Source organism: Orycteropus afer, unplaced genomic scaffold, assembly GCF_000298275.1.
Source record: "Orycteropus afer afer isolate SDZICR_OR568_19922 unplaced genomic scaffold, OryAfe1.0 scaffold00096, whole genome shotgun sequence".
Lineage (NCBI taxonomy): Eukaryota > Metazoa > Chordata > Mammalia > Tubulidentata > Orycteropodidae > Orycteropus > Orycteropus afer.
In genome coordinates this window covers 10,038,925-10,052,941 of record NW_006921683.1, presented here as the reverse complement: position 1 = coordinate 10,052,941, position 14,017 = coordinate 10,038,925, and the positions used below count along the sequence as shown (strand labels likewise).

Genomic DNA, 14,017 nt, shown 5'->3' with positions numbered 1-14,017 from the left:
AGATATGTACAAGAAGACACAATTTTTCTTATTTTCTTTTGTCTTAAAGCTTTTATCTAGTTTGGAGGGGTCCTAGAGGAGACTGATCCTGATCTTCCCTCTTTATCTTTGGCTCATGGTTAAAGATAAAAATCAATCAATCTCAATTTATTTATATAAATTTATGTTTATTTATATATGATTAGGTATTTTGAAAGACAAAAGATAACAAAATTCTTTTTTCACTATTCTTTTGGTAACCAGTTTTGGGTTCTCTTTATCATAACCTTTTATCTACCCAGTACTTAATAAGGCTCTTTAGCAAAAATGAAACCATCAATTCTTGGAAATTATCCCCTTTCCTTAAATAAAACTGTGTCAACTTGGCTGGACCACAATTCTGTGTGCTTTAAACAATTGCGTGAGTTATTCCCATGATGGGATGCATATGTTTTGAGCAGCCAATCCAATGAAATCCCTTTCAATGAGTTTCCCTAGGGGTGTGGCCTGCTTCCAATGTATTTATTGACATTCTGGGAAAAGAGACACTCTTCTGTGGATCAGGATCCTGTTGTGCTGCCTACGAATGTCTGTGAGCAAAAAATCCACCATCCGGCCTGGGGATCTTGGATTTGTCATTCATTGGAGTCAACAGCCGATATACTGCCTGCCAACCTTGAGCTCGTCAGCCCCTGAAGCTGCATGAATTGGGAAAAGCCTCTACCTGGACGTTTGATCCAAGAACTTGGGACTTGCCAGCTTCTATAAGTGTGTGAGCCATTTTCCTAAGATAAATTTCTCTTCCTCTGGTAGCATAGTGGCTAAAGCACTTGACTGCTAACCAGAAGGCTGGCAGTTCAAACCCACCAGCCACTCCTCAGAAGGAAGGTTGGGCAATCCTACTTCCATAGTGATACTGCCTCAGAAACCCAAGGAGGGGTCGCTATGAGTCAGAGCCGACTCGACGGCACATAACAACATATGTATATATAAGCTTTACTGGTTTTGCTTCTCTAGAGAGCCCAGCCTAATACAAAAACATATTTCATATCATATTTAGCTTAAGTTATGTAGAAATGTTTTGCTTAAGTTTAACATCAACATAACATTATCATTAGAATAAATTCATTTCAGTGAATTCCTGGGAATATTAATACTATTTAATTTATATAGGTGCCTACTCATCATTAAAAAAACACTCAGAGTAAATTGTTTGAAGAGATATTGTAATCTAATTTAATAATATGATTTGAAGGTAGGAAATTTTCATAACTCTGTGTTTTACAGGATCCTTTTTAGAAGTAATTTAGAATAATTTGTCTCTTTTTTTAAAAAAAGCTTGTTATACCAATAAAAATAATTTATTCTTTTTTCAGTGTGCTTTTCAAATAGACTGATTTATTGTAACATTTCTCAAACTAAGAAGCAGTTTTTGTTAGAAGAAAAATAATTGAGAGTTTTAGACAAAACTGTAGAAAATACTAGGCACAGCCTTCAACTCAATACAGAAATTCAGACACAGCAGCATTCTAGACTAGAAGCAAGCTTTGCAAAACAAACAAAAATAAAAAGGGTACATGTTTCTAAAGTAATCACTGGGATTTTAAATTATTCCAAGTACATTAAACTTACAGTGTTTTTGAACACGTATCCCAAACCATTGGCTTCATAGGAGGTGGGGGATTCACGCTCATTTATCAAACATGTTAAGGATTAAGTTTAAACTCTAATTTTCTAGAGTCAAATGAAATTTGCAGCAGGGCATCAATCTTCTGGAATTCCTCTATAACAACCATATGAAACCTGGTTTCATTTTTTCTGAATTTAATTAATTTTGCTGGCTGGCAACCTAGTCTTTTGTTTAAAATATACAGTATTTTTATAAATGGAAATATTTTGAAGTGGCTACTGACTTTTTAAATTTGTCTTCAGTCAGGTGATGTTAACTAGGAGCTGCACTTTTCACTACGAATTAGAGGTCAGTAACTGTTAGATCCAATTGTGATTTGACATTACTTATTTTCTTGCAAGATTTGGTGATTCCCACTCAAATGTGTCCTGGAAATAAAAGTGGAGCACTATTCTAGTTTGCCTCAAAGGCAAAAAGCCATGGAGACACTACTTTCAGTTTTCTCTGAGTCACAACAACCTAGAAAAGAATACTGAAGGATTCGAATAGTGTTTTGCTTAGACCAATGTGTACCTTCAATGTGCAAGAGTTTCCTTGCAGATGGTAAGGAGCCTAGTGCTCTGGCCTTTCTCACAACCACTGTATCTTGTCTCAGGAGTCTTTAAAACTCATGATGAGTGATGGCAACTTCCCCAACAGCTTTTACTGGTGATCAGTGCCCAAATTTTACTACTTAGAGTGACCTAGAGCTGTCCGAAAGCAGAATTACCTCTGTGGCTGCCAAGGCTTCAAGGAGAAGAATAGCCTTCACCTAGAGAAAATCATGTACCAAGCCTAGGAAAAATTAAAGAGAAAATAGATTCAGACAAAAATGAAAGAGGACATAATCTTCAATAAAGTTTGGAAAACTCTATGCAAAGAGAAAGAAGGTTGGATCCAAGACAGGGACTCACCTGAGGTGGCTCCCCAAAAGGTCTGGGCAAATGGTGAGCCAAGAGGTTTCTGCTTGTAGCAGGGCCCAAGATCATGAGTCTCCTGGAGGTTGCTGCAGAAGTTCTCTTTCAGATTCTCTTTCTGACACCAAGAAATATAGAGCAAAATGAAAGAATCTGGTTGCAATTAAAAGTAAAGAACTTTCATTGAGAGGCAAGTCCATTTGCAAAATGGGAATCACAAGGTCCAGATGATTCTGAACTAAGTGATCCAAGAAGGAGATAGTTCAGAGTTGTTATAAGGAAATACAAGGAACTTCAGTTAAAAAAAAAAAAAAATCAGTTATTGGTTGATATTTAGTAATAGTTACAAAATAGGTAAGGGTACCTCTGATTGGTAAATTACATACCTCTAAAGTTTGGTTTTTTTTTTTTTTTTTTTTTTTCAGGTAATCATTAAATTGGGTATATCTGTCCTCAAAACAATCACGAGGCCCTTCTTACATGACTTCAGGGAGGTTATACTTAATTCTAAAGTTTATTTTGAGTAAACATCTGCTTGGAGAATTGTTTTGGATCTGGCTTCTTAAGCAGTAAGCACAATCCTAAAAGAAGAAAATTTTAAAAAAATTCTGAAATTGTTTACCAAATACTTTTCTCAGATTAGAGTGGAGACTTACAGAAATGACAGGTTATATTCCTGGTGAAGAGGTTACTTTTGATACAAATTGGAATTTTAGCCTCAGACCTTAGCACAGCCACTATCTCATGTTGGGAGTCCTAAATTAATTTGGAGTGCTCTTACTCACAGCCTCGTTGTAGGGGAAATTAAAAAAAAAAAAATTAAATATATATTTATTTGAAAGAAAAAGAGACAGTGAATACTTTAAACATCTTTCAGCCAAAGCAATATATTACATAGGGATAAACTTTTGTAGTGAGAAAGTAGAAAGGGAATATAAGTTTAAATGATTGAACATTGCTCTTTTTATAATTTGTAACATAATTACCCATCATTGGATATATTTTAAACAGTTACAGTCATTTTATTTTAAAATGTCTTAGGTTGGGTTCTCTAGAGGAGAAAAACAGTAAAGCTTATATATATATATATATATAGAGAGAAATTTATCTTAGGAAAATAGCTCACAGTGTTATAGAGACTGGCAAGTCCCAAGATACTGGATCAAATGTCAAGCTGGAGGCATTTCCCAACTCACACAACTGCAGGGGCTGATGAACTCAAGACTGGCAGGCAATATAACAGGCTGCTGACATTGGTGGATGATGAATCCAAGATCAGCAGGCAAAATGGTGGATTATTGGCTCAACGGACAGTTTAAAATAAAATTTGCATTAATCCATTGCCATCAAGTCAAGTCCAATTCATGGTGACCTCATGTGTTTCAGAGTACTACTGTGCTCCATAGGGTTTTCAATGGCTGTTATCATATGGAAGTAGATCACCAGGCCTTTCTTCTACAGGGCCACTCGCTGGTTTTAACCACCAATCTTTCAGTTAGTAGCTGAGTGCACACTGTGTCACCAGGGACCTGTGTTCATTTTACACAACTCTTTAAACTCAACGTGAAAAAAAAATTAGATTTCACCTTTTAAATATATGAGAATACACATAGTTTTTCAACACCCTAGAAACACTTGAAAAAAAAATCTGCAGCTTTACGGAGAGAGCAGATACATCTCATACCTTAGAATTTGTGGAGAAGTAGAAGTATCTGGTTAGTGGCAACATTAACTCTCACAACCCAGGGAGTGTGAAGGAAAAACTGTGGGTTTGGGAATCAGCCAGTTTTTGTCCCCAAACTGTCTCTATTACTTACTGATTACTTAGCTTTTCTGAGCTACAAATCTTTTTCCAAAAAAAGGGTAAGTTATATAGAGTGCTTATTATGGATTCTAACATAATCAGTAAAGGAGCTCTGGTGGTGTAGTGCCTAAGGCATCTGACTGCTAAACAGAAGGCTGGCAGTTCAAACCCACCAGCCACTCCACCTAAGGAAGATTGAGCAGTCTACTTCCATAAAGATTCACCACCTCAGAAACCCAATGGAGGTGGCTATGAGTCAGAATCAACTCAATGACAGTGGGTTTGGTTTGGAACATAATCAGTGCTAGTTTTTGGTACTCTCCAGGTCTTTTCTGTCTATAGTTTTGAAGAATTTTCACTACATGGAATAGAGAATTAGGCTCAACATTGGTTAAAACGACATCTAAATTAGTAGTAACAATCTGTTCATGATCATCATCCTGCAGTGTGTTCTGGGAATCAAATAGAATATAGGAAATCACTTTGACCCAGAACTAAAATTTATGTGGCCCTGTGGCCCTGAAAAAAAAAAAAAAAAAAAAAATGTATTATTGCTTTATGAAGATTGTAAATAAGACATTGTTGAGGGGAAGAAAAAAGGTTGAACAAAAACGACCAGAATTACTGGTCAGTGGAGTCTGGTGGGACCTCCACGACTATGACCCTGGCATACCCTTCAGGCTTGGGATTGGACTCACTCCCAGGGAAAGACTCTCAGCCCAACAGTAGAAAGACTTAAATGCAGAACACTCAACCCTGGGCAATGCACCCACCTGCTCTAGGGAGATACATCTCTTAGAGCAATTGGCCATGGGGCGCCAGAGGGACAGCAGTCACATGGAGGGACAGCTGGACAGACAGGAGTGCACATATAAGAAGAGCACAGGGAGGCAGGAGGTCACAGGGATGGGAGGGGAGAAGAGTGTGTTATGTTTGGGTTGGTAATCGGGGTATGAAATCAAATGTACATGAGCTGTTGAATGTTAGACAAATTTTGCACTGTAAATTTGCCCAGTTAAAAAAAAAAAGGAAAAAAATATTATATTATACATGTTTTCCTTGAAGCTCTTTCATATAAAGTACTGCCCATTAGAAGCAAGCCAAGCATTTTGATACATACTGTTCATCTCTCAAGAGATGGCCTTTCTCAGTGGACCATAATTTGAGAATCTATTACTATTGTGATTAATATGACTCCTCCCTTTCAGTATCTGAAATAAACACAAATAGCTACAGTGAAAAAAAAAAAGGTTGATGTATATGTAAATTACGTTGTTTAGGTCAGCTCTAGTGGGTCACCTTCAAAGAATAAGTTGATCTGATCAAGCTTGTCATTTTTATACCCATGTTGTCAGGATCAATTGTTATTGAGTTGACTTATGGTGACCCATGTACATCAAAGTAGAACTGTGTGGCTCCTTAGGGTTTTCAGACAGATCACTAGGCCTTTTTTCTGAGGAACTCCAGATAGACTTAGACTGTCAACTTTGTGGTTAGCAGCTGAGCCCATTAAACATCTGTACCATCTCAGGAGGGTGTGAGAAATTCAAAGTTTGAACTCACTGGGACTATGCTAACTGGTCATAGTACCAAATACCAAAAAACAAACCCACTGCCATGGGGTCAGATCTGACTCATAGTGACCCCTCCTTGGGTTTCCAAGGCAGTATCACTATGGAAGTAGATTGCCCAACCTTCTTTCCAAGGAGGGGCTGGTGGGTTTGAACCGTCAGCCTTCTGGTTAGCAGTCAAATGCCTTAGGAACTACTGGTGACTAAATTCAGGCACTTGAAATTTATTGTGCTTACTAAGACACAGATCAGATCTAAAAATATATTAATAGATTAAAATAGTCCCTTTGATCTAAATAATCAGAAAGAAAATTTCTCTAAACTCCTATAAACCTGTATGTTCCAGCCCTTTCCTATTTATCCAATTTCATGCCATATCATTCTCCTTTTTACTCACAACATTCTAGCCAAATAAGCCAGACTCTCTTCTTCTTTGGGATCTTTTCCATGCTGTGCCCCCTCCTGGGATACTTCTTACGTCAATGGAATTTTAGAATATTTAAAAAGATACACTCTATTACTTTTGAATGCATAAACCAAAAAGAAAACTAAAAAACAAACCATCAAGTCAATTCCAACTCATACAGGACAGAGTAGAACTGCCAAATAGGGTTTCCAAGGCTATAAATCTTTCCGGGAGCTGAGTGCCTCATGTTTCTCCCATGAAGCAGCTGGTGGGTTCCAACTGCCAATCTTTTGATTAGCAGACAAATGCTTTAACCACAGCACCACTAGCTCTCCCTTTGAATGCATATAGTACCTGAAATGAAACTACCCACATGTTGGCTAATAGAGATACTACTTTATTAGATGGGTATGGTTCAAAGTGATGACCCTGTACAAACCAAACCAAACACACTGCCATGGAGTTGGATCCAACTCATAGCAACCCCTCCTTGGGTTTCCAAGACAGTATCACGATGGAAATAGATTATCCAATCTTCCTTCTGTGGAGTGGCTAGTGGGTTTGAACCACTAGCCTTCTGGTTAGTAGTCAAATGCCTTAGGCATTACACCACCAGAGCTCCTGATGACCCTGTACTGCTACTTATCCCAAAGCTGGGGTTTCCATACCCATACCTCAGCTTTGCAAGCAGTAAGGACTTTCCTGACATCCTGTCCATATGGCTATATCTCCTTTACCCCCTCCTCCTTTACCCCTCTCTACTGGCTGTTTTGTTCATGCACTTTATTAACTTGTGTAATTTTTTTTTTTTTTAATCTGTGGTACCCATTTGACTATAAATTCCATGAAGTACTTTGTTTCACTCACTTCTTTATACATATTTTCTAGCACAGTGACTAACACGTGTAGATAAGCAATTAAATTTTAGCAAACCAAACTCACTGCCATCGAGTCAAATTTGACTCATAGTGACTCACTTTGGGTTTCCAAGGCGATAAATCTTTATGGAAGTAGATTGCCTAGTCTTCCTTCTGCAGAGTGCCTGGTGGGTTTGAACCACCAACATTCTGGTTAGCAGTCAAATGCCTTAGGCACTACACCGTTATATTCAAGGTAAATTAGTTAAAAGTTGAAGGCCCTCTTAATTTAAATATTTAAATAGACAATTAAAGGCAATTATATAATTAAATACAATTAACAACCTACAGTCTGTAGATAGCACAACCTTTCTTGCTGAAAGTGAAAAAGACTTATAGCACTTACTGAAGAAATTCAAAGATAATAGCTGTGGTATGGATTACACCTCAACATAAAACAAAAATCCTTACAATCAACAACATGATAAACAGAGAAAACGTTGAAGTTGCCAAGAGTTTCATTTTTCTTTGATCCATGATCAACACCCATGGCATCAGCAGTCAAGAAATCAAATGACATATTGCATTGGGCATATCCACTGCAAAAGACCTTTTAAAAAGTGTTAAAAAGCAAAAATGTTGCTTTGAGGACTGTGCGCCTGACCCAAGCCAAGGTATTTTCAATCACCTCCTACATATGTGAAAGCTGGAGAATGAATAAGGAAGACTGAAGAATTGATGCCGGTGAACTCCAATGTTGGCAAACAATATTGGATATACTATGGGCAGCCAAAAGAACAAACAAATCTCTCTTGGAAGAAAAACAGCCAGAATACTCCTTGGAAGTGATGGTGGTGAGACTTTGTCTCATTTGCTTTGGACATATTACCAGGAGGGACCAGTCCCTGGAGAAGGATATCATATTTGGCAAAGTAAAAGATCAGTGAAAAGAGAAGACCCTCAATGTGATGGGTTAACACACTGGCTGCAAAAATGGGCTCAGACAGCAATGCTTGCAAAGATAGCACAGGAATGGGCAATGTTTTGTTCTGTTAGACATAGAGTTGCTGTGAATGGGAAATGATTCAGTGGCACCTAACAACAGCAACGCAACTAAATATCATAGCATTTCACAAGCAGTGTTTACAGTGGTTGGCTGCTAAGCAAAAGGTTGACAGTTTGAACCAACCAGCAACTCCTTTGGAGAAAGACGTGACAGTTACCTTCTGTAAAGATTTACAGCTTTGGAAACCCTACAGGGAAGCTCTGTTCTGTCCTACAGGGGTGCTATGAGTCAGAATCACTCCAAGGCAATGGGTTATATTTAACAAGAAAGCTTGTAAATTAAATAAAACTAATAGTAGCTTATTAGAGTCAATTTGTTATGCCATTATTTTGAGCATTTTAAATTTCTTTCTAGGAATATAATTAGTCAAAGAAAGGATATAAATTAATTAATTAATTAATTAAACTAAAAATTTAATAAGGTAAAATTTGTTTCTTATTTCTGAAGATAGCACATCTAACTTGATATTTTCCTTGTCCCCATTTTTTAAAAAACTATTTACTGTAATTTGGGAGGAAGTTTATAGAGCAAATCAGTTTTCCATTGAGCAATTTACACATATTTTGTTTCATATCATTGATTGCAATCCCCTCAACATAACAACAACAACAGAAGAAGTTTTCATAAAAGTTATAAAAGTTACCCCTGTATGCTCTTCTATATTCATGGATATATTTGTAGCATATGTAAATACATATGCAGAAATATCCTCCATCAAACCTAAATATATTTGTGAATATAGTCCCATTCTTTCTCACACCTGTTTACTTTCATGTCTACCTATGTATCCAGTTGCAGATTATTGATTGTTTTATTACTGTTACTGAAGGATTGTTTATGATTTAGTATTTATCTCTGTTGCCTTTAATTCTTGTACTTTTTCCACCTTCTTTCTTTCCTTGATCATTTTGTGCTCACCTCCCTCTTATTGTACATTGCCTTCCCTTTCACCCAAGTTAATATGTGTCTACCCTCTAGTTCTGCAGAAGAAAAATGAAGCAGTCTGCTTCCGTAAAGATTTACAGCCTTAGAAACCCAATGGGGTCACTATGAGCTAAAATTGACTTGATGGCAATGAGTTTGGTTTGGTTCCCTCTAATTAGTGTCTACATATATATTTTTATTGTGATTTGGGTTAAAGTCTACAGAGCAAATTTATTTGGCATTCAACAGTTCATACCCTGCCGCATGACACTGATTGCAATCCCTACAATGCAGTAGCTCTCTGCCCACTTTCTCCCTGTGGTTGTTCCTTCCCTGTGTCCTTTCTTAAGTATTCCTACCCTCTGAGATATCTCCCTGTGCAAATCCTGCCCTTCTGATCTCCCATGGTTGACCATTCTAAGGAGGAGTGTTTCTACCCAGCATAAATGTTCACCTTATAGCCCTGACTATTGTTTGGCTAGAAGCCACGGGAGTGAGTTCAATTCCAGGCCTGAAGGGTGAATAGGGCCATAGTCTTGGGGGTTTCACTAGTCTCTATCAGACAGTAAGCCTGATCTAATAGTTTCCATGAATCTTTGATTTTCTTCGTTCTTTGTTCCTGTCTCTGTATTATATATATATATAATTTAAATTTAAGTCCATCATTTGCTGTTATATTATTATTCTCTTTGGATTATTTTCTTCCACTGTTTTCCAAAACCTAATTTTCTTCTTCCACTCACTTAAGTCTTTACTAAACATTCATTCAGTGTGCTGTAAAAGACCTCTTTACAGTGTTAAGGAACAAAGACATCACTTTCAAGACTAAGGTGTGCCTAACCTAAGCCATGGTTATTTTCTATTGCCTCATATGCATGTGAAAACTGTACAATGAATATGGAAGACTGAAGAAGAGTTGATGTTTCTGAATTGTGATGTTGATGAAGAATATGGAAACTACCATGGACTGCCAGAAGCATGAACAAATCTGTCCTGGAAGAAGTACAGCCAGAATGCTCCTTAGAAGTGAGAATGGCCAGACTTTGTCTTGCCTACTTTGGTCATGTTGTCAGAAGGGACCATTCCCTGGAGCAAAATATCATGCTTAGTAAAGTACAGGGTCAGTGAAAATGAAGAATACCCTCAATGAGATGGATTGACACAGTGGCTTCAACAATGGGCTCGAGAATAGCAGGGATTGTGAGGATGGAACAGGACTGGGCAGTGTTTTGTTCTGTTGTAAGTAAGGCCACTATGAGTCAGAGCTGACTCTATGGCAACTAACAACAACTCATTTGGTCAATGAACATTTATTGAATACCACATATATCCAATGTCAAAGATACTATGTCTCCCCAAGAAAAAACTCTTTTGGAATAAGGGAATATTAACTATGTTCTGCCAATTGCTTTTTGAATTCAGGGCCTCTTCATTTTATACTTTCATAATTGCAGAATCACAAATTTTATAATATAAAGGAATTTTCAATGTTATGAAAAAGAAAAAAAGATAATAACAAGCAACAAATCAAAAGCCTAAAGAGATTATATGATTTTCCTTAAGTTAGAGTTACTTAATGGGGATATGAGACTTGCCCTCAGGTTTCTGGACAACTTACTATCCCCTACATATCCTACCCTATTTTTCAAGAGACCATTCTTATTTCCATTCTCCATTAGATCCACCTGTTCTCCAACTTCTCTTGATCTACTCATTCAATGAATATTTATGCCTGGGTGTTCTAGGGAACTCCCAATCTCATTTTCTCCCTTATTTCTTCTTATGTATTTTATTGTTTTATCTTGGTTAATATAATCACTCTCTATTCATCATGCAGATTACAATTCTCTGAGTTACTTCTGACTGCTCCCTCCCCCTCACTCCTAATACTCAATAAATTACTAGATTCTGTTGATACTAATTGCTAAGTGTCTGTGGAATCTAGACTTTGCACTGTGTACCTTTAACATTATCCCAGTTAAGGCCCCATCATATCTTGCCTGCACTTTTGCAATAGCCTTCAAATTGGCCTCTGTGGCACTAGACTGTGTTTCAAGTGCTATTCTTCTGGTAGAATGTCCTTTCAGAAGGAAAAGGAGGAGGAGAAGAACTTAACTATGTCACTTTCATGGTTAAAAAGCACAACAGGTTAACAGATTTGAAACTGACTACTCCATACAGAATTTTTTTTTTTTTTTTAAAGGAGCAAATAAAAGAAATAAAAACATTACCATGAAATTAAAAGTCTTTCTCAATATGGACTTTTCAAAAAGTTTTATCTCCCTTTCATGTTCTCTGTACCTGGATATCTCTGAATTGTCTCATCATGGCTAGACCCTTTTATGCCTCCATGTTCTAGTATATATTTCTTCATTCTCTCTGGAATGTACTTCACCTGCCTTGCTCACAAATGGCCACTTTGTATGACTTTCTCACAATATCTTATACTACAATTGTAATCTTTACATGTTATACAGTATTGTCGTTATTTACACATCTACATTCCCTACAGACATTTAGAGTTCTGTGTCTTAGTCATCACTGAACCTTCAGTATCAGGACAATACCTATCACAGAGTAGTAGGTGCTTCTTAAATGAGTAAGTCACTCTCTAGGGAGAGGCAGAGAAATAAATGAATTATATTGTTAAAGTATATTTGCACAAAAATAAAGGTATAAATGAACATGTGGGAGCATAGAATAGTTCATTCACCCCCTTATCAGAAATCCTTGTATATGAACAGTTAACATACTGACATCTGCTAATAAGTAAGTTAAGTCAGCTGTCTGCATAATTTCACCACTACTTTGTCCATTACTGTGATTTGGGTGGAAATCTACAGAGCAAATTCATTTGCCATTCAACAGTTCATACCCTGCCCCATGACACTGATTGTAATCCCATAGTGCGGAAGCTCTCTGCCCACTTCCTCCCTGTGGTTGCTCCTTCCCTGTGTCCTTCTTTCCCATGTGGAGTCCACTTTGATCATGTCTCCTATAGCTGAGTCAGATACAGCAAAGAGAAGGCAAAACCCAAAGAGACATTGGCCCTGGTGACCCTATCTGACTCACTTTCTTCTTGGCAGAAACATAGAACAATAACTCCATCATAGTAGTGAAGGACTATTTTTAGGACTCTTATTTTTTTTTTCCCTGTTGCAATCACATGCCATTTTCCATTCTGTGGTCTCTTTTATGAGTAAATATGTTCCCAGTCAAACTTCCCTGGGCTCTGGGGTCTTATTGTTCTTAGATAATTCAGCTTTTAAAGCATCAGTTATCTTCATTCCCGGTGATTCCAGATATGTTGTTAAGATATTTTCAGGGGAGCATGTATCACCTTGCTTTATATCTATTGTTTCACTGGGCCATGCTGTACTTTTCCATTTTCTCTTCTTCCAGGGATTGTTTCCATTACAACCCTAACTGTGCTGGCCTATGAACGTTATATCCGTGTGGTCCATGCCAGAGTGATCAATTTTTCCTGGGCCTGGAGGGCCATTACCTACATCTGGCTCTACTCACTGGCATGGACAGGAGCTCCTCTTCTAGGCTGGAACAGGTACATCCTGGACACACACAGACTAGCCTGCACTGTGGACTGGAAATCGAATGACTCCAATGATTCCTCCTTTGTGCTTTTCTTGTTTCTCGGCTGCCTGGTGGTGCCTGTGGGTGTCATAGCGCATTGTTATGGCCATATTCTGTATTCCATACGAATGGTGAGTTAAAGCCTACAACTGCCCCTCTCCACAAATCATGTCTAGGGTAGAAAATTTTGTGTGGAGAAGGTTGTAAATTATTGCAGTTTGACTACAGGCACACAGAACGCAGATAGCTGGATTGCTTTGGAATTTTTTGTTTTTCAACCAAATAGTTTGTGTGAAGAAAGTGGTAACATGGAAGTTGAGGGCAATGGGATCATTATTTGAAATAACACATGTCTAGATTCCATAGAAAAAGAGATGTAAGTTAAAGGTGTCTGACAGAGTGAGCAAGAAACTAGAGGGTTTATTCTCCACACAAAATTTACTCATCATTTCTTTCTACTCTATTTGTTCTCTCATTAGTAGTGTCCCAGGATTGGAGCAGTTCATGGAATCTTCTGATTGGGAGACGTTTGCACTATGATTCCTCTCTGAAAAGACCAATGATGAATAATTTATTCTAAAGAGAAGCAACATATTTAATTTAAAAAGACTATTGTAAATAATGCATTTAATAATCTTCACAAAATTTTGGTGCTTGTGTGATGGGAAAGTAGATACCAAAATCATTCTGTTGGATACTTAATGTACGCTTTTATGTTACAAAATACTCTTTTATTCTAATTAATTATTCTGTTTTGTTTGATATTCTATTCCATGGTTTGGTAAAGTATAAAATATACACTTGGGAACTGAGAGCAAAGGATTCAGAAAGAAGAATTTTGATGGTAATTAAATACATAGATTGAAAAGAGCTTCTAGAGAGAGAGAGAAGTAGGAGAAATTTGAAAGACCAGTTGGAATGTTGGAAGAGCACGTGAATTGTACTTCAGAATCTAGCCAGGTGCTCTTCCTGATATGTCACTATTAGTTGGGGTTCCATCTATTAGTAATTTGTCTCAATCTTCTTTTACTCAGTGCGTTGGCCTAGATATCTATAAGGACTCTTCCAGTTCTAACATTCTATAAATGTATGATTCTTGCACTTTTTGTAAGCCAAACAGATTTCCTAGTTTTATTATCTTCAACATTCTTTAGCATGTGAGCTACATGCAAATTTAGAGAGTTTTCCTGAAGTTGGTGCTGAATTTTCAGAGCCTTGTAAGATTGAGATATT

General features: G+C 37.3%; 1 protein-coding gene across 1 annotated transcript in view; it reads left to right on the top strand.

Moving 5' to 3' along the window:
- OPN3 (opsin 3) overlaps positions 1-14,017 on the top strand; it is a 74,257-nt gene that overhangs the window by 46,298 nt on the left and 13,942 nt on the right. Inside the window, exon 2 of the mRNA XM_007942718.2 lies at positions 12,596-12,915. Within this exon, the coding sequence (XP_007940909.1) occupies positions 12,596-12,915 (320 nt within the window). The remainder of the gene's footprint in view (positions 1-12,595; positions 12,916-14,017) is intronic.